General features: G+C 44.9%; 1 protein-coding gene across 1 annotated transcript in view; it reads left to right on the top strand.

Moving 5' to 3' along the window:
• ITPRID1 (ITPR interacting domain containing 1) overlaps nucleotides 1–20,763 on the top strand; it is a 65,463-nt gene that overhangs the window by 24,029 nt on the left and 20,671 nt on the right. Inside the window, exons 7-10 of the mRNA XM_063123649.1 lie at nucleotides 729–815; nucleotides 2,686–2,888; nucleotides 6,536–7,122; nucleotides 12,641–12,695. Of these exons, the coding sequence (XP_062979719.1) occupies nucleotides 729–815; nucleotides 2,686–2,888; nucleotides 6,536–7,122; nucleotides 12,641–12,695 (932 nt within the window). The remainder of the gene's footprint in view (nucleotides 1–728; nucleotides 816–2,685; nucleotides 2,889–6,535; nucleotides 7,123–12,640; nucleotides 12,696–20,763) is intronic.

The following is a 20,763-nucleotide window of genomic DNA, read 5'->3' as shown; positions in this document are numbered from 1 at the left end:
CCAGCAACATACATAAGAAAGCTTCTTCTATACCACCTCCCATATGTATGTATGATGTTTTCCCAACACACTAAGTATACTCAGGTGGCCAGGGAAATGCAGGTAACTAACTCAAAGGGATGCTGTATGGAAGATGGCTCACCTCCCCATCCAGTGTACTCAACAGCTGGTTGTTTGTGAGTAAACAACTGGGAGGAGAGACAGAGCACATGTTGAGGGGTAGCTTTCAAGGACGGCAATACCCATCCCCTTGTAGCCCCTTGAAAACATTGAACTACTTAAGAAATAATACCAGAAGTCTCAGCAAAGTAAAGAAATGACTGTAAGACATTCCTTCCTGTACTGCTCATTGTATGTGTTCCGTATGGAGCTTTATTAAAAGCAGTTATATCTTTCTGGAAGGTAGGTGGCTAGGGAAAGTGTGTTCCCCAAAGACTCCTAAAGATATGCCATCTGTCAAAAGCAAAGAAGCTCTGCCACCTTTATAATTAGCATTTACCGGTACCTAACACCTACATTCTAACACCTACTGTAACATACTGTTCCTGAGAACAAATGTGTTTGCCACAGTATCGTGCCTGCCTTTCGACTGAAGAGCTCCTACAAAGTAACATTTTGAACTAAAATAAAGATGCAAATGTTTACTCCAGAAAGAAATTATAATGACATCCCAGAGGACTTTGAGTGTAAACAATTTTCATTGCTGCTTTCCCCTACTGTACACGTAGATCCTTGCATCGGTTTTCAGAAATGCCTGTTCTCTCAAGATGGAACAGTGATGGCTCATCCCACTCTCACCCCAGTGTCCCCAGAAGGTCAGTGTTGGCTTGACTTTAACGGTTGTAGCTTTTGAATTGTAAGCCACACATCTCAAAATGCAGGGTGGATCTAAGTAGATGTGTATGCTTGGTAGGTCTTGCATATGCTCCTCTGTGACTCTTTACCATTGAGTGTGAGTGTGTGTATGGGTCATCTGAGGCATTTGATTGGTCCTTGTCTCTTTCTTGAGCATCAGTGTCGGTCCATCACCATGAGTGACAGTGTTACTCTAGAAGCTAGTGAGGACCTGTCTCTGGGCATGTTTCTTTTGGGCGACTTTAAGAAGCATCACAGAACTTCATGTTCAGATGCCTTCCTTTTCCATCTGACCTGCACAATCATAGCACAAGCCTAATCTAGTTCTAATTAGGGATGTTCTAAAGATATCCAAATAGTCTGCCCATCCACATTCATTGTGTGCTGTAGAAAATATAATCATAGAATCATAGAATAGCAGAGTTGGAAGGCCATCGTGTCCAACCTGGAGATTAGTATCTCATTTTTGAAAATCTTCATTTATCCAAATGTTCTGGGTATTATTTATTTATTTATTCATTTATTTATTACATATTTATACTGCCCAATAGCCTAAGCTCTCTGGGCAGTTTACAACTACAACCATAAAATCCAGTTTAAAACTTTAAAATCACATAAAACCAGAATAAATTAAAGTAACAGGATTTGGTGACTTACAATGCTCACCTTAGATATATGTGGAGAAAGACAGGCCTGAAAGTTCTTCCCTGGCCCAGATTTTAATCTGAGCTAGAGGAGAACTTAAGTCCTGGTCCTCTGTCTTCTCACCACCAACACCCTCTGCCAAGCCTTCCTTTCCCCATCCAGTTTCCTTTCCTGCTGCTCCAGTAGCCATGGAATGGAAGAAGGGAAGCTCTCCCCACCCACCCTCATGTGCCACCTAGCTCAGACTCTGAGCAGAGTGTCAAGCATGCCTGGAAATGTAGTTTTCCCAGTGCTATTGTCATTCATACCATTCATACCACTGAAACTAAATTTCCCAGCACTCCTGGCACTTACTCAAAGCCATACTAATGTGCCAGGAGCCAGAGAAGGGAGGGGAAGAAAGAGACCTTCTTCTATTCCACTATTGCTGATGCCACTGGAACAGAAGCTGGTTATCTGTGATTTGGGGGGGGGGGAAGAGCTTTGTCAGGAGGCAGGCAAGTAGATGGGAGAGAGGGAAGGGTTTGAGTCTCACTAGAGAAGGTGGCAGAGGGATCAGACCTTGTAACACTCCCAGTGGCAAGATCGGGGTACCGCAGGGGCTGAATTGGACTTAACATAAAATTAAACAATGTTTCCAAGCTTGGGGGTGGCAGCAAAGTGGAGGGGGGCAACCATTCTGTTTTCCTGAGTCCAGTTGCAGTCCTGGCTGGGAGAGTTTACCCTTATCACTAGCAATCAGATAAAGAATCTGCAATCAGGAAAACTGTATTCAGCTACATGAAAGAGAGAGCCAAAGAATGCTTTCCCTTTTCACAGTAGAAGCTTGTCACTGAAGTCATTAAGTTGAAATCCTCAACTTAAGATAACAGTTATTAAAACAGACATGTGCATTACTACCTGGCTTGAGCCCTTGGGAAGAGTCAGGCTATAAGCTATGTAAGCTATAAGGCCAAATAAATAAACATAAATAGAGTTGAATTCCTATAATATCCATTTTATATCTCTGAGAAAAGCCAGATTTTATTTTATGCTGTCACCTTAGATTTGCTTGGTGTCCTGTTTGCTAGCTACTCAAAAGCCTCTGTAGATCTGTCTAGCTGCAAAACACAAAGGTGGGATATTAACGAAATGAGAGATTGTATCAACCAACCGAGTTAATTTCTGTTGTGGTTCTCTCCATAGTGTCACTGAATGGCTCGATTTCTGGGAAAAGGATCCAGTTGAGGTTCTGCTGGATTTGGGGTTTGGAAGAGATGAACAGGACATCTGCACTAAAATCCCTTCTCGGTTCATCAGTTGTGCATCTATGGCTAAAGGAATCAATATCCGGGTCTTTATCGAAGCTCAAAGGCAGCGCATGGATGTAGAAAACCCCAATTTATATGGTAAGCACCAATGACTCTTGGGCTAGCTTCCAGATGGGGATTTATTGTGGAACTGGCATGGATCATTCACTCACATTTTACTCTGTGTGTGTGTGTGTGTGTGTGTGTGTGTGTGTGTGTGAGAGAGAGAGAGAGAGAGAGAGAGAGAGAGAGAGAGAGAGAGAGACTATACAATGTAGTCATCCTTTTGTAATCCTGCTGTGTTTTCCCAGTGCTGTTTCTATGTTTTTCTGATGAAAGGAAGTCCAACCTTTCTGAGAATGATGGAAGAGTAACACAATCTCCACAGGTATAGATGCCTTCACCACTACTCTTCCGCCTTTTTTCTTAGGAAGTGTGGGTTTGATCCGGGCACTGACAGGTGAACATGTCCTGTTAGTGCCCGGTACACTGGGCACAGTAGCTCAGCACACCTTCAGTATAACACTGAATCACATGTCCAACTAAACTTTTTGTTTAAATAATAAAATGACACTTAAATGAAAGAATGTTATAGTGCCATGTCGCCATAAGGCTGCAATGCAATATATACATGTTTTTTAAATGATGTGGGGACACCTTTCCAGACATCACCATTTTAGTAAGGTGGCAGTGACTAGAAAGGTCTTTTAAAATAAATAAATAATGTTAATAAAACTAAAAGAAAATGTGCATTGATTAAATCATAGTGCAGAAAGGAATCTGAATACCTTATCGCCCCATGGTGCATCAGTAACACATAAAGAGCAAGAGGCAAACAGAAAACTGCAGCAAAACACTCATGCACAGCTGTTCGAACAAAGTCCAGATTTATTTTGATTTATTTTATTTTATTTTAAAAAAGGAAGCAAGTTGGATTGCTAAAGCACTGTTACCGCTCTCTAAACTAGATGGGAACCCCAACATCTGGGCAGAATTTTGGATGGAGAGATTTGCAGCCCTGGGATCTATCATTCTTATAGAGTTCTTGCTGAAGGAGCACTAACAGTCTTCATCAGGAATGCATTTGGCGCCTCCCAAAGATAAGCGACAGTCGAGAATCCCAGCAATTCCCACCCTTTTCTCTCCAGTGATTCTCCCAATGTGGCAGCCACACCTTTGACATTCAGGAAGGGTGGAAGTCTTTACACATGTAGCAACTCTGTCTTTTCCAGATGCGTGAAATTCATAAGTGGATCTGAAAGAAAGCCCAAAAGCTAAGGTTATGTGAACCGCCCAGAGAGCTTCGGCTATGGGGAGGTATACAAATGCAATAAATCATCATAATCATCATCATCATTATCAAAAGCTCCCATGTCATTCAGTAAATCCCACTGAAATGTAAACTCTTTCATAGCCAACTTGTAGAACAATATTTGTCCTCCCAGACCGAATGAGCTTTAGCAAAACCTATAGGAAAGTTTGGAATGCCAACCAATAAAGTTCTCGTTTACTTTATCTGCTGGAGTCATGCTCCCACCTACCCCCGTCCTCTCTCCCTCTCTTATATGACTTCCTGTTGCTCTGAAGCCAAGAATATAGCCTCGGGGGCTTCGAGTGACTAAAACAGTGAACTATTCATTGAAATCAACTGAGGTATACAATTGCCGTTAATAAACACTGCAAAGTATTCTTGGACAACACCCAGCTCTAACTGTCTTAAAGGATCTTTATGATGATGATCTCTGATTCAGAATTGCTTTCTATATGGGGCCATACATAAACTATGGCCCTTTCTACACCTAAGGGTTATCCCAGGAAAATGGAGGGATCATCCCTGCCTACTCCCGGGATCCCCTGTGTGGCATTTGGATGCACAGGAACAATCCAGGGACGATCCTGGTTGTTGTTGGTGGTGGGGGAATGGCAGGTGTAGAAACGGTCTATGTAATGTGCACCTGCTTTGGTACTGAAATGAGTATCTGTCCTACTATACAGTAGATTATATTGACCCTGTTCAGATGACACTCTAAATGGTTAAGCATTTTGAGCTAAACATTATGGCTTAGCATGTTGTATGAACCATTTCTAATCATGGAGGCTACATAAACACAGTTTAAACACACTCACTAACCATTTGCTGCAAAAGGGTTAGCAGCATAATCATGGCTTAGTGTGTTGTCTGAACAGGCCCATAGAATTTGTGACACTTCTGAGTTTGATTGGCTGAGCTGATGTAATAGCATGGGAAGGTCACAAAACTTCTAATTGCTCAGAGAAAAAAGTTGTCAGAATTATATCCCCTGAATCCTGTTTCGGGTAAAAACACAGTTTAAATAAATAAATAAATAAACAAATAAATAAATAAATAAATAAATAAGTGTTTGAAATATAGCTTCTATCAGAGAAGGAAATATACCTTTGTCTTGCAATGCTGTAAAGCACAAACTTTAGGGCTACCTAGTTTGTGGCTAAATTAAAACAAGGAAAAGAAATGGAATATGGGCAAAATTCACACTTTGATCTGGCTGTAGCCTTTAGAAGGTCAACTATGTATTTAGCCTAAACAACTAAATGTTATTTAGCCATGTGGAATCTACTTTTCTATTAGCCACTATGCAGCTAGCATGAGGTTTAAATGACACAACTATGTAAACAAGGACTGATCATGTAGACAAATGCCCCCATGGTTGGGTCATTTAAATGTTACCCTATTGCACAGGACGTACAACCCAGAAAAGCAACTCCCATGCAGCTAGGGCAGTCTTCGCTAACCTGGTGCCCCCCAGGTATTTTAGATTGCAAGTCCCATCCTCCTTGATCATGCTGGCTGGGGCTGTTGGGAGTTGTATTCCAAAACATCTGGAGGGCATTGGATTCAAGAAGGCTGGGCTAGACTAACATTTACAGGGCTCCTAAATGTGACGTGAAGTTGTCATATGGAGGCAATTAGTACCAATGTGTGAGGAGGGTGAAAATCCACTCAAGATGTTAGAAGGCGTCACCCATGTGCAAGTTGAGAATAGATGAGAAAGAAGCTCTGTGTTCTTTGATGAACAGGAAATGATTTTTAATATTTATTATTCAATATGAAGAATCCATTTCTGTTTGTCAAGGAACACTGAGTCTCTTTCTCTTCTATTCTAAATTTCTTTAATTCCTCCCACCCTCTGCTGGTGTATTGTAAGTGTGAGGAGCAGGTTGTGAAGGAGAACTTATGTGTTCTTCAGAGCTTTCTTGCTGAATGAAACATGGTTAAAGAAAATCCTAGCTTTTGCAGCACTTCACCATTCATCACCAGTTTATTTATTTTATTTACAATATTTATATACCGCTACCCATTCAAAATTTCATAGGAGTGTACAAGTTAAAATAAAATAAAAATAGAATACAAACAGATTAAAATAGGTTTTTTTTAAAGCAGTTTAGGGTCAGTTTGCATAGATATTTACATATATCATGACAATCTTGGTCCTTAAGGGTCATGGAAGTCCTTGTAACAGCAGCATGCCTCCCTCCGTCATTCAGGGCGTGTGTTCCCGCAGTTACACTTAATATTAATATATACATATACACTACTATGTGGGTCATGACCACAAGGGTGTAGCCTTGTGACAGCAGCAGCCACATTGGCATGATTTGGGATTTAGAAGATCAGCCCCTCCTTAGCGCACTAAAGCTTTGTAGGTTTGGTCTGCAACTCAGCAAATAAATACACAAGGTTTGTTTTCCTCTCTCTCAAACCGAAGGGCGTTTTCGGCAATTGCAAGTCCTGGATCATGTGACGAGTGCTTTTTCCTCATTGCTGAATGACGTCAACGCCATGCAACACAAGTTGGAAGAGGGGAACCGAGAGGGGAAGAGCACGGGAGAGACACCGAAGGGCAAACCAGTGGCCGCACAGGCAAAGAGGAGAAGGTTAGGTCAGCTCCTGAGAAAAGTGTCTAGGCAGACAACGATGCACGGCCCTCAAGTTTATCGGAAGGCTGGCCCATTCAAGGCCAAAGATGACCCCTCTGAAGCTGGTACTGATGCGGACTTACACATAACAACCAGGACTGGCTTGGTTGACAACACCACCTTGATCTCTCTGAAAGAAGAACTGTTCCCAAGTGAGGAAGTGGAGGCAATGACTGCATCCCAGCCTCCACAACCCAGAGCTAGCAAAACTTGGCTATTGCCTCATCTACCTATAAAACAACCCCACCTTCCTTCTGCCTCTGAGATGCTTACCAAAGACAGATCGTTCAAGGAGTCCAATTTGCGTTTGGCACAGAGGCTCAGAAGAGTACCTGGCTTAAGTTGGAAGCCTTCAGATTCCTTTGAGATGGAAGAGGTAAGGCGGACTGTTACATGTTGCATGTGGATAGGAAATGAAGGTGTATCATGTGATTTGTTAACTTCTAGAAGGGAAGTGAAAACAGTAGGGATGTACTCCGCTTCTAATCGGACCGGAGAAGCAGTAGCAGAACGGGGGGCTTCGCCTGCCCTTAAGGCGGAGGCGAAGAGGATTGGGGGGCCGGCGGAGCGTGGCGAAGAGGATCGAGGTGAAGGCGGATCCTTCGCCTCGAACCGGAGCTCCGCCGGAAAGGTAAGTGGGGTTTACTGGGCCCTGCCGCTGTCGCTGTCGCCCATGCGGCGACAGCAGCAGGGCCCAGTAACACCCCCCGCCCTCCTCTCCCTTACCTGTCTCCGTCCGCGGTCCGTCAGCGTCTCCAATTGAGCCCGTGGTTCCAGCAGGAAGTCTGGGCCGCACTTGCGGCCCAGACTTCCTGGTGGAACCGCGGGCTCAATTGAAGACGGTGAAGGACCGCGGACGGAGGCAGGTAAGGGCCCCCTCCCCCTTGGTCCCTTACCGGGCTCTGCCGCCGTTGCCGCATGGGCGGCGATGGCGGCAGGGCCCGGTAACCCCCCCTATGGGGGGGGACCGGAGCTCCGATCCAGATCCGGAGCTCCGAGCGGAGCGGAGTGGGCACAGGCGGAGTGGGGGCGGGGCGGAGCGGGCCGATCCGAAAATGGCGGATCTTAAAATGAAGCGGAGTGGGGGGTCCGTGCACACCCCTAGAAAACAGAATGCATTCAAGTTTAGATAGCTCTCAGCATTGTGTCTGCAAGGAATGAGGGGAAGGTCATAAAAGACAGTATTACAATAGTTCATCCCAGTCCCTTCATGCCCCCAAAAGCAAGCTCTTATGGTCCAAGTATACTTAGAGATGCTTAATTTTGAAACTATCCCGTTTCCTCGTCATGTGTAAAGCCCTACATGGTTTGGGTCCAGGCTACCTGTTGGATCGCCTTCTCCCACACACTCAGGTCCTCTAGGAAGAATCTACTTCAGTCAACAAAGACTAGGCTGACAACCATTACCCAGAGGACCTTCTCTTCTTCTGCTCCCAGTCTGTGGAATAGCCTGCCAGAGGAGACTCGTCAGCTTGACAGTCTTTCAGCATTCAATTTATTTATTTATTTATTTTATTACCCGAAGCTCTCTGGGTGGTTTACAACAATTAAGAATAGTAAACATTAAAAGTATACAAAAATTAAAAAAACATAAAAACAGTATAAAAACGACAATATTCAAGAAAGATATCAAGACTGATGTCTTCTGGTAGGCCTATCTAGTAGAATTTTAGGATACTTTTAGGGTGTTTTAACAGTGTCTATTTTGTTTTAATCAGTATTTTATGTATTTTATGCTTGCTGTTGTTCCCCACCTCGATCCAATCAGAGAGGCGGGTAAGAAATAAATAAATAAATAAATAAATAAATAATAATAATGTGTCGAGTAGGGATTAATGGATAATTCCAAGTCCTGCCAAGTTCAACACATGGAAGTTTAGACGTGTAATGGCTATTTTCTTTTTTACCATTGCTTTAAATGCCAGCTTATGAGCAGTATGGCATGGCACGTCCACGGAAATATTTAATGTAGAGTAACAGAGTATGAAAACTGAACAGAAATATCATTGCTAGTTATTTTTGTATAGTGCTCATATTTTGTTGATTTACATTGAATGCTTTTACTTCAGGTGTTAATAACTGTTTCTTTAACTTCTTTGTTTGTTGTGATAGCTTTTGGGGTTATGGTTACTTTTCATTTCTTTGTGACCATTGAAATATGAAACAGTGAATAGTTTGTTTCCAACGTTATTTGCATACCAATGGATTCAGGTGTATGAGTGGAGAGAGAAAGAAAGAGAGAGACAGAGAGGTGGGAGGGAGAGAGAGGGGGGACAATATTTTCAAGGAGTTTGGGAGGAAAAACCACTGACCTCAATAGACCATATTGTATCTCATCTTTAAAGAACTTATAGAAATATTTTAGATTCCACATTTAAACAAGGTTGTTGTTTTATGGCAGTGATTCAAATATTACCTAGCAGTTGCAATACAGCCCTTGGTAGCTGGGCCAGTAATTGGCATCAGATTTCTCTTACCCTCACTCTCTGTAGCCAGTTCAGCAGTGTTTTAAGATATGGAAGATAATGACTGCGTCTCAAAGAGCAAAATGGGTAGAAAGCCCTTAGCCCTCTGCCCTCTTTTGTATCTGGTCACTCTAGTATAGCTCCTGCAGCTTTAATTGTTGTGATGAAGAGGGAAATTCACCCAGGTGCCACATGTATACAAATGACACTTGCAGAAATTCCCTGTTCTATGCAACTATTAGAGATGCAGGAGCCCTGTCCTTTTTATCCTATACTGTCAATTAGAAAACAGCAATAATCACAGCTTAAATCAAGACTTAGGCCACAGATAGACAGGGCTTTATCCTGGGGCAAACCCTGGGATCATCGGCGTGTGTCCACATGATGCACAGGGGATCCCAGGATCAGGGATCGATCATCCCTCCCTTGCCCTGGGATCTCGCCCTCCACTTTGGCCCCGGTTTTGCCGCAGTCCCGGGCTGAGCCCGAGACCGCGGAACGTATGGCTGGTTGCAGTGGGTTGACCCAGCTCCGCGCGATTCCTCGCACGAAGCCAGGAGCTGCGCACGGGGCACAGCCCTCCTCAGGAGCGCTGCACCCATCGGGGGTAGGATGGGGGGAGCAGGGAAAATAATTTAATTTTAAAAAAATTCCTACCATTTGCGCACGACCGTTCATGCACTGCTGCCCCTTTAAAAATAAAAATGGTGGGCTCAACGCCTCTCCTTTTGAGGTTGTCACGCGTTGCATGTAAACGGAGGAGGGATCTCACGTTAAACACAACATGAGATCTTCCCTCCTCCGTCGTGGGATAGCCGGTAGGTCTAGCTAAGGTCAGAGATTTCAAGGCCAGCCTCACCGTTAGGCAGAGTGAGATGGATGCCTGAGGTAGAATATTTGAAAGGTCAGCAAATGGTTAGCTATCAAATTTATTGCTATTGTTTCTCTGCTTCCTGAAATGGGGAGAGGTTCTTGTGGGTTTTTCTGCCTCATATGCCAAGGTAACCTGCCTGGCTTTGGTCCCTATGCATCTTGATAGGGTGGGTCCCTCACTTACCCACCCAAGTTATGCTGCTCCACCTCAGGCAGCAAATGTCTTGGGATGGCTTTTGAGATGTTTAATCAGAAAGAGACAGCTTATCAGCTGTAGTAACTGCTGCTTCAGCTGTTTATCTTCATAGCCTCCACTCTGGGCAATGCCAAAATGCTCTCTCAGGTGTGGAGGAAAAGCCATCAAGACAACAACATTCATACCCTCTTTAGTAGATCTACTGTAATTATCTGTAAAAGAGAACAGTACAGGTTTATGCATCCTGTGCAGGTGGCCAAACGCAAAAGAGGACAGCACTTTTGCACCTTTTAACAGCTGCTCAGAAGAGGGAATTGCAGCAGGTAGTAGCTTGCGTGTCCAGCAATACTTGCTAAAATTCCCTCTCCTACACAACTATTAAAGGTTCAGGAGTACCATCAACCTAAACATGTGACTCACCTTAGTCCAACACAGCCCACCTGTAATGAAAGCCCATTAGGGGGTCAATGAAACTCACCTTTTTGAATGAAGAATGGGAAGCAGGAATCAACTTCCACCTCATTCAAAGAGAAAGAGAGAGGAGAGATTCTCAGTCACCTTGCACTATATTATCCATGACTAGTGGGATGCATTCAGTTTGGTGTATCGTAAGTTTTTGATATCTGGATGACTGTATCTGTAACATTTTCATGATTGTCATTAGGTAACCTGAGTGGAACCTGCAACAAAATGTTGCCGTGCCTTTTCCCTCCAAACAGGAGTGCTCTGTTCAGGGTCCCAGCCAGTCATTCTCCCCAAGCAGGAGATTCCTCTCACCCTGGGTTTGATTTTGTTTTCCAACTGAAACTCAACATGCCATGGCTACAAGGGATGGTGGAGAAATTCAAGACAGACTGAAATGAGTTTGAATTTTTGAGAACATGACCTGTAGGATCCACTGCAGACCAGCCTCCTCAGACCATGCGGAGTCCATAGACCTGCAATGAATCCTGCATTGAGCAGGGGGTTGGACTCAATGGCCTTATAGGCCCCTTCCAACTCTACTATTCTATGATTCTATGACTTTCAGATTATTATTTTTTTACTTTCCCGAAATTTACACAAATTTATTTGTAGGGTTATATGCAGGTTTCTGCTGAGACTGGAAAATATATGTGAGGAAATATTGAATGGAATGGGGACAGTGTACTAAATGTTACATATTAACATAAATTAAGTAAATCATTGTGAACCCTCTTGCAGAATTATTTTTGTATTTTTCTGTGTAATGATTCCCCCCCTCCAATCTGTCTGTGACCAGACGCCAGAACAAATGGAACTGCACATGAAACACACATAGGACAGATTTCACATAATCCTGACATCCCTAATGGATATTAAGGATGCTTAATTCTCATTGGACTAATTTTGGGGCAGTGGGTTGCCCATTTATGTGGTTGTGGTTTTTTAAAAGTGGTGTTTTCTTTTTTTTTGGTACTTCTGCAAATCTGAGAGTTCCCTAAATATACCTCTTGTGTCTCAGTGGGCCTGTTTTGGCTTCATTTCTGTTGGCACTCACCACCTAAGTTCACTATTAGTGGCAGTGATTTTCAGTTGGCAACATAGGGACGTTCAAATTAGCAAAATGCAGTCTCACCAAAATTCTCTGAATTCCATCTCGAAGCTTATATTGACTTGAGTTCATATCAGACTGTGAGCTTTGTTTTTTTGTGTTTTTTTTCACATGAAAACGCAGGTGTATTTTTGTGCATATTTTCAAGTCAAGTCAAATTTATTTGCACCAAACCAATGGCCATTGCTATATATAACGGTGCTCCTGCAGGTATATATTATCAAACATAAAACTGACAGTTAACTGTCCTGTATCTTCGTACGTATTTTCCCAGGTACATGCATCAATTTTGTGCATCTCGGAAGTGTACTCATTCTTCTCTTGATTAAATCATATTTTTATGCCTATTTGTGTGCATTTTTTCATGCACATTTTTCAACATGTGTGTGCCGTCGAACATATTTTTTGGGGAAACACACTGCAAATCAAACTGGAAGCTCAGAAATGTATGGACTTTGACTGCAGATTGCATCCAAATCCATGCTCAGTGCAGAACTGGATAAATCCTGCTAAAAAGAAAACCAGAACTGAAATGAATTTCTCATATCTGCCTAGTTTTGACCCAGCACTAGTGGAATGTGGAAGGGGAAAGTATTATAAACTCTATACAATGTGAAACTCAAACTATTTTTAAAAAGAGGCACCAACAACAGTGAAACATCTGGAAGGTTTTGTGTTGCTGTAGTTTCAAATCCTAATGTTAAAGAGAAGATATATACTTTTAATAATATTTAAAAAAACAAAAACAGGGCTGCTTTAAGGAATGGGTTTTTTTTTCCTGTTTCAGATCCAGAGCTTTGAGGATGAATCTTCCTGGGGAAATCCTCTTGAAAGCACTTCAGGTGGGTATTAGCAAACATAATAGCTCTGTATATTTTTGCCAATTTGCAACACAGGAGAGCCTTGGAAATATAAACGCCAGAGATACAAACTAACTGGTCAACCAAATATTCCCTCACAGCCTGAATTCTTTATTCAATGCATGAATCTACACTATTTTGAAGGAGCGCTTTATTTGATGGGACGCTTGTTGGAGACTGGTTGTAAATGGACAGAGGAGTTAGACTGAAATTAGTAAAGGAGCTGAACATGCTTACTAGGGGTGTGCACGGACCCCCCTATCCACCCCGCGGGCCGATCCGAAAATTTCAGATCAGGCCCGCTCCGCTCCGCACCACTCCGCCCATAGTCCGCTCCTCTTCGCCGCGGAGCTCTGGCTCTGAATTGGAGCTCTGCAGTGGAGGGGAGTGGTGCCAGGTAAGGCCCCCCTCCCTCCTCTCCTTTACCTGCAGAGGTAAGGGACCAAGGGGGAGGGGGCCTTACCTGCGTCCGTCCGCGGTCCCTCGGCTTCTTCAATTGAGCCCGTGGCTCAACCAGGAAGTCTGGGCCGTGCGGCCTAGACTTCCTGGTTGAGCCGCGGGCTCAATTGAAGAAGCCGAGGGACCGCGGACGGACGCAGGTAAGGGAGAGAAGGGAGGGGGGTTTACTGGGCCCTGCCGCTGCCGCCGCATGGGCGACAGCAACAGCGGCAGGGCCCGGTAAACCCCACTTACCTTTCTTGCGGAGCTCCGGATCAAGGCGAAGGATCCGCCTTCACCTCGATCCTCTTCACAACGCTCCGCCAGCCCCCCAATCCTCTTCGCCTCCGCTTTAAGAGGAGGCGAAGCACCCTGCTCCGCTTCTAATTCGCCGGTCCGATTAGAAGCGGAGCACATCCCTAATGCTTACAGTCCTCCATGTGACTGGGAACCCTGACTTAGGGTTTTGTGAATGCGTCCCACATCCACCCTGTGAGTGCTTGCCCCTCTCGTGCAGTCCACCCCAATGAGTCAGGCCATAAGAACCTCTGCCGAGCTCTTGCTAGCCCCTGTGAGCCCACTCTTTTCGCCCCCTCCAGTCTCTGGAAAGCACAATTTCCTGCCCCCTTTGCTCCAGTCAGGGCCTTAAAGGCCCTCTTAATGTAAGGTAGCCTTGTTTTAAGAGGGCCCTTTAAGGCCCCGATTGGAGCACAGCAGGAGAAAGCGCACTCATGCCCGAGTGCTTGTGACAGCTCAGATGTGGGACCGCCCTCACACCGGCTGCATTGGTTGGGTCCATGAGGGCCAGAAGCAAGGGGGGCCTCTGCCCAAGCAGATGCTCGCTGTATCCCTATACTGATTATGCAAGGCTCCCGTAAGCCTTCAGTAGGATGTATTTCTAGTCTCTCTCCAGACCTTCCTGGTTAACACCAGGAAGGGGAAGTCAGGTGTGGAGGTGCATGTATCTCCATGTCTCCTCCATGCTTTCGATATTGTAACCATATAGGGTGTTTAACTGGAGGTTCAATGAGCCACCTTCGGTAAGCTGCAGCCTGACAGAAATCTTTATTTTCTGGAGAGGTTGAGGTAGATTGATTGATTGCATTTATATCCCAGCTTTTTTCCTCCAGAGAACCCAAGGTGGTGTACATAATCATCCTCCTCTCCATTTTATCCTCACAACAACAACCCTGTGAGGTGGGTTGGGCTGAGAGTCTGTGACTGGCCCAAAGTCACCCAGTGAGCTTCCATGGCTGAGTAGGGACTAGAACCCAGATCTCCTGACTCCAAGTCCAACACTCTAGCCACTACACCACACTGGCTCTCAGGCAGAGGCTTGAGAGTTCCTGGTTTAGATTTGAACCAGGTGTTTACGGCTTATAGTTCACACTATTAACAATGACACTACACCATCTCCACATTGTTTGTTTGACCAATACAAGTGATAGCTTTGTTCAGGGGCAAGTGACCTGGTCCCCCCGCTCAGATGTTTTGGACCACACCTCCCATTATCCCCAGCCAGTGTGGCCTATGGCTAGAGTTGATGGGAGTTGTAGTCCAAAATTTCTGGAGAGCACCAGGTTGTGGAAGGCTGTTAGAGTTTCAGATATAAACTTCTACACCAGTGTTTAGATGATACCATAAATTACTGTCAGTGTTTAAATGTCTACAGTGCTGATGCATTGCTGGCTTCTCTTGATATCAATAGGCAGTTGTAGCCACAATTTTGGAAAAGAAAATGCTGCATCATTCCCTTTTATACTTTTTAATGTTATGGCTCTGAACGAACACTAACTAGACTTGCTTGATTTGCAGCTTGCGAGACTTACTTTTAGCATATAGAATATTTTCTTGGTTGCAGCTTTTGCCATTTGATCATTGTTTGTTGTTGTTTATTCGTTCAGTCATTTCCGACTCTTCGTGACTTCATGGACCAGCCCACGCCAGAGCTTTCTGTCGGCTGTCGCCACCCCTAGCTCCCCCAAGGTCAAGTCTGTCCCCTCCAGAATATCATCCATCCATCTTGCCCTTGGTCGGCCCCTCTTCCTTTTGCCTTCCACTTTCCCTAGCATCAGCCTCTTCTCCAGGGTATCCTGTCTTCTCATTATGTGGCCAAAGTACTTCAGTTTTGCCTTTCATACCATTCCCTCAAGTGAGCAGTCTGGCTTTATTTCCTGGAGTATGGACTGGTTTGATCTTCTTGCAGTCCAAGGCACTCTCAGAATTTTCCTCCAACACCACAGTTCAAAAGCATCTATCTTCCTTCGCTCAGCTTTCCTTATGGTCCAGCTCTCGCAGCCATAGGTTACTACGGGGAATACCATTGCTTTAACTATGCGGACCTCTGTTGTCAGTGTGGTGTCTCTGCTCTTAACTATTTTATCAAGATTTGTCATTGCTCTCCTCCCAAGAAGTAAAAGTCTTCTGATTTCCTGGCTGCAGTCAGCGTCTGCAGTAATCTTTGCACCCAGAAATACAAAGTCTGTCACTGCCTCCACGTTTTCTCCCTCTATTTGCCAGTTGTCAATCAAGCTGGTTGCCATAATCTTGGTTTTTTTGAGGTTTAACTGCAATCCAGCTTTTGCACTTTCTTCTTTCACCTTTGTCATAAGGCTCCTCAGCTCCTCCTCGCTTTCAGCCATCAAAGTGGTGTCATCTGCATATCTGAGATTGTTAATGTTTCTTCCTGCGATTTTAACTCCAGCCTTCGATTCGTCAAGCCCAGCACGTTGCATGATGTGTTCTGCATACAAGTTGAATAGATAAGGTGAGAGTATACATCCCTGCCGTACTCCTTTCCCAATCTTAAACCAGTCCGTTGTTCCGTGGTCTGTTCTTACCGTTGCTACTTGTTCATTATACAGATTCCTCAGGAGGCAGACAAGATGACTTGGTATCCCCATACCACCAAGAACTTGCCACAGTTTGTTATGATCCACACAGTCAAAGGCTTTAGAATAGTCAATAAAACAGAAATAGATGTTTTTCTGGAACTCCCTGGCTTTCTCCATTATCCAGCGGATATTGGCAATTTGGTCTCTAGTTCCTCTGCCTTTTCTAAACCCAGCTTGTACATCTGGCAATTCTCGCTCCATGAATTGCTGGAGTCTACCTTGCAGGATCTGGAGCATTACCTTGCTGGCATGTGAAATAAGTGCCACTGTCCGATAGTTGGAACATTCTTTAGTGTTTCCCTTTTTTGGTATGGGGATATAAGTTGATTTTTTCCAGTCTGATGGCCATTCTTGTGTTTTCCAAATTTGCTGGCATATGGCATGTATCACCTTGACAGCATCATCTTGCAATATTTTAAACAGTTCAGCTGGGATACCGTCGTCTCCTGCTGCCTTGTTATTAGCAATGCTTCTTAAGGCCCATTCAACCTCACTCTTCAGGATGTCTGGCTCTAACTCACTGACCACACCGTCTGAGCTATCCCTGATATTATTATCCTTCCTATACAGATCTTCCGTATATTCTTGCCACCTTTTCTTGATCTCTTCTGTTTCTGTTAGGTCCTTGCCATCTTTGTTTTTGATCATACCCATTTTTGCCTGGAATTTACCTCCAATGTTTCTAATTTTCTGGAAGAGGTCTCTTGTCCTTCCTATTCTATTGTCTTCTTCCACTTCCGCGCATTACTTGTTGAAAAATAATTCCTTATCTCTTCTGGCTAACCTCTGGAATTTTGCATTTAATTGGGCATATCTCCCCCTATCACTGTTGCCTTTTGCTTTCCTTCTTTCTTGGGCTACTTCCAGTGTCTCAGCAGACAGCCATCTTGCCTTCTTGGTTTTCTTTTTCTTTGGGACATTTTTTGTTGCCACCTCTTGGACAATGTTGCGAACTTCTGTCCATAGTTCTTCCGGGACCCTATCTACTAAATCTAGTCCCTTAAATCTATTCTTCACTTCCACTGCATATTCATTAGGAATATTAGTGAGCTCATATCTAACTGATCTGTGGGTCTTCCCTATTCTCTTTAGTTTGATTCTAAATTGTGCAATAAGAAGTTCGTGATCCGAACTACAGTCAGCTCCAGGTCTTGTTTTTACTGTCTGTATAGATGTCCGCCACCTTTGGCTGCAAAGGATGTAGTCAATCTGATTTCGGTGTCGGCCATCTGGTGAAGTCCATGTATAAAGCCGTCTTTTTGGTTGTTGGAAGAGAGTGTTTGTTATGCACAGTGAGTTGTCCTGGCAGAATTCTATCAGCCTATGTCCCGCTTCATTTTGTTCTCCTAGACCATGCTTACCTGTAATTCCAGATGTCATTTGACTGTCCACCTTAGCGTTCCAGTCTCCTGTAACGAAAATAACATCTCTTTTTGGTGTATTATCTAGTAGGTGCTGCAGATCCTCATAGAACTGATCTACTTCTGCTTCTTCAGCATCTGTGGTTGGGGCATATATTTGGATCACTGTGATGTTAAATGGCTTACCCTGAATTCGAATTGAGATCATTCTATCGTTTTTTGGATTGTATCCAAGCACTGCTTTAGCCACTTTATTATTAATTATGAAGGCTACTCCGTTTCTTCTGTGATCCTCTTGTCCACAGTAGTAGATCTGGTGGTGATCTGATGTGAAGTGGCCCATTCCAGTCCATTTCAGTTCACTGACACCCAATATATCTATATTTAATCTTGACATCTCACCAATAACCACATCCAATTTGCCCTGGCTCATAGATCTTACATTCCAGGTTCCTATGGTGTGTTTATCTTTAGAACATCGGATTCATCGTTCACCACCAGCACCATCGGCCGCTAGCCGTCCTTTCGGCTTTGAGCAAGCTGCGTCATCACATCTGGAGTTAGTTGAACTTATCCTCTGTTCCTCCCCAGTAGCATTTTGACCATCTTCCGACCTGGGGGTCCCATCTTCCGATGGTATACCGACATATCTCTGGTTGAACTGATCCATTTAGTTTTCATGGCAAGAATACTGGGGTGGGTTGCTATTACCTTCCCCAGGGAACATATTTAGTCTGACCTCTCTACCATGACCATCCCGTCTTGGGTGTCCCTTCACGGTTTAGCTCATGGCATCCTTGAGGTGCTCAAGCTCCAGCACCACGACAAGGTCACGATTTCCTTTTCCTTATTGAACCAGCATGCAATCACATGGGGTGGGTTTTAGTTTTTTTTCTTTTCTTTTCTTTTGCTGTGTGTATTCGATAAATATGGTAAGAGGAGCATTGGATGGGACATATGGTGAGGTTACCATCATTTTGGCTGGATTAACATGGCTGGTGGAAATTCAACAGGTGATGTTTCCCCTGTAATGGTGCTGCATCTGGAAGGAGCTGTGTTTCAGTTGGGAAGCAGACCAACAAGTGAATAAGTGGGGTCAGGTAATCTGAGAGCAGCTGAGCCAGTGCAAGAATGACCAGTTGCTCAGTGTAATAAGATAAGCCAGAGACAGAGGCCAGATCTACACTTTGTGCCAAACCATTACGAGTGTGGAATAAAAAGCAGGATATAACACTATGAAAGTGGTATCTGGAATGGGGATTGTGCCCCAACAGTTATCAGTGCTCTTCAATGCCGCTATAAAGTAGGGGTGTGCTCCGCTTCTAATCGGACCGGAGAAGCAGGAGCGGAGCGGGAGGCTTCGCCTGCCCTTAAGGCGGAGGCGAAGAGGATTGGGGGGCCGGCGGAGCGTGGCGGAGAGGATCGAGGTGAAGGCGGATCCTTCGCCTCGATCCGGAGCTCCACCGGAAAGGTAAGTGGGGTTTATCGGGCCCTGCCGCTGTCGCTGTCGCTGTCGCCATTGCGGCGACGGCGGCAGGGCCCGGTAACCCCCCCCCTCTCCCTTACCTGCCTCCGTCCGCGGTCCGTCAGCATCTTCAATTGAGCCCGCGGTTCCACCAGGAAGTCTGGGCCGCTGCGGCCCAGACTTCCTGGTGGAACTGCGGGCTCAAATTAAGACGGCGACGGACCACGGACGGAGGCAGGTAAGGTCCCCCTCTCCCTTGGTCCCTTACCGGGCTCTGCCGCCGTCGCCGCATGGGCGGCGATGGCGGTAGGGCCCGGTAAACCCCCCACCCCATGGGGGGGGAACGGAGCTCCGATCCGGAGCTCCGAGCGGAGCGGAGTGGGCACAGGCGGAGCGGCCCGATCCGAAAATGGCGGATCTGAAAGTGAAGCGGAGTGGGGGGTCCGTGCACACCCCTACTATAAAGCAGTAGTGTAGATCTAGCCAGACATTTTATGAGATGGAAATGATTGATGGAAATGATTGATGGAAATGATTTCCAGTGTCCCTTGGTTCTAAGGCCAGGCCCCTACCCATATCCAATTGCTTAACTCTTGTATCTACACACGCCACCAGCGGCAGACCATTCCTTGGTTGCTGCCTGCCATTTGTCTTGTATGTTGATCCCGTCTCTTTAGCTGTGCCAAGCTTCACGATGCTTGTTTCGTCTTTTCCTTCCCTTTAGCAGAAGCAGAGACTTAATTCCAAAAGGCACTCCAACCGCAAGCATCCCTAAATACCTTGCAAAGAAATCCAGAGTGTTTTCGAGCAATGGCATTTGCCCGCACGTGTGTGTGTTTTTTTTTTTTAAAAAAAAAAACAGAAACAAAATATTACAGTTTTTTATTAGGCAATTTTATCATTGTTATAAATAAGTAATTGTACTGGGGAGAAGGGATAATCCTTATTTAATTAAATTCATCTATACTCCCAGGTTGGCAGCAACCAGACATATGTGAGACTAATACCCACAGCCTGCCTTGTATGCATGTGCAATTAAAAATTCACTCTACAGTCGCACTGGCAGTTTAGTGTTGCTTTTGGCATTTACAAATTCTTTTATTTTGTGACTTTTTCTCCCCCACCATACACATATGCTGGAGCAGATGTTGCTTATTTGTTGTTTATTCAAATCCGTAAGCTCTGGCAGCCAACGCCATTGTTCGGTAATGAAGCTTTGCGCACTGTCCTGTATTCGTAGGACCCAGCAAATGTCTGACGGGCAGTTAGCTCCCCGCAGGAGGCTGCACTCAGTTTATTGGCAATTGATCTATGGTAAAGCTCCCACTTGAGGCTGCTGTGCAGTGCAGAGGGGGACTGCCCAATCCGGATAGTCTTTCCTTTGCATACCTCCACGGACACGTTGAAAAGATTCCTCGTTCCGTACTTGGGGATGAAGTTGCTTTACACACAAACGCCCGCTTCGCATTTGCCGCCAGTCTTTGTGAAGCACATGAATGTAATTCGAATACGTTTTGGTGTTGGTTCAGCCCCCGTTAGCACAGCACGAGGTTGGACGCTCAGCCGCAGCAGCCTCTCATCGTAACAGGCGTTCACACGTGTTGGTGTCGTTTGCCTCTCCATCGCTCCCTTTAGGTCTTCTTTCTGGATAGTTCCCCCCCCCTGTTCCTCCCCACCCCACCCCCAGCTGTGGTCAGGTGGTTTTTCCAAGGAGGCATTGGCCAAAGAAGGGATGGCTGATCCCCGAAGCATCTGTGCCAACGCAACAGCCTTTGTTGGCTGAAAAGTCCCCTTTGCAACCCAAGAGACAATCAATCAGAGAAGTAACCACCTCCATCTGGCACATGGTAGCATGGAAACTCACTTTCACAGCATTTGTGATTCATCTTGTC

The sequence above is a fragment of the Elgaria multicarinata genome, chromosome 1 (genome assembly GCF_023053635.1).
Source record: "Elgaria multicarinata webbii isolate HBS135686 ecotype San Diego chromosome 1, rElgMul1.1.pri, whole genome shotgun sequence".
Taxonomy (NCBI): domain Eukaryota; kingdom Metazoa; phylum Chordata; class Lepidosauria; order Squamata; family Anguidae; genus Elgaria; species Elgaria multicarinata.
Note: the sequence above shows the minus strand (reverse complement) of the source record. Positions and strands in the feature narration are given on the sequence as shown.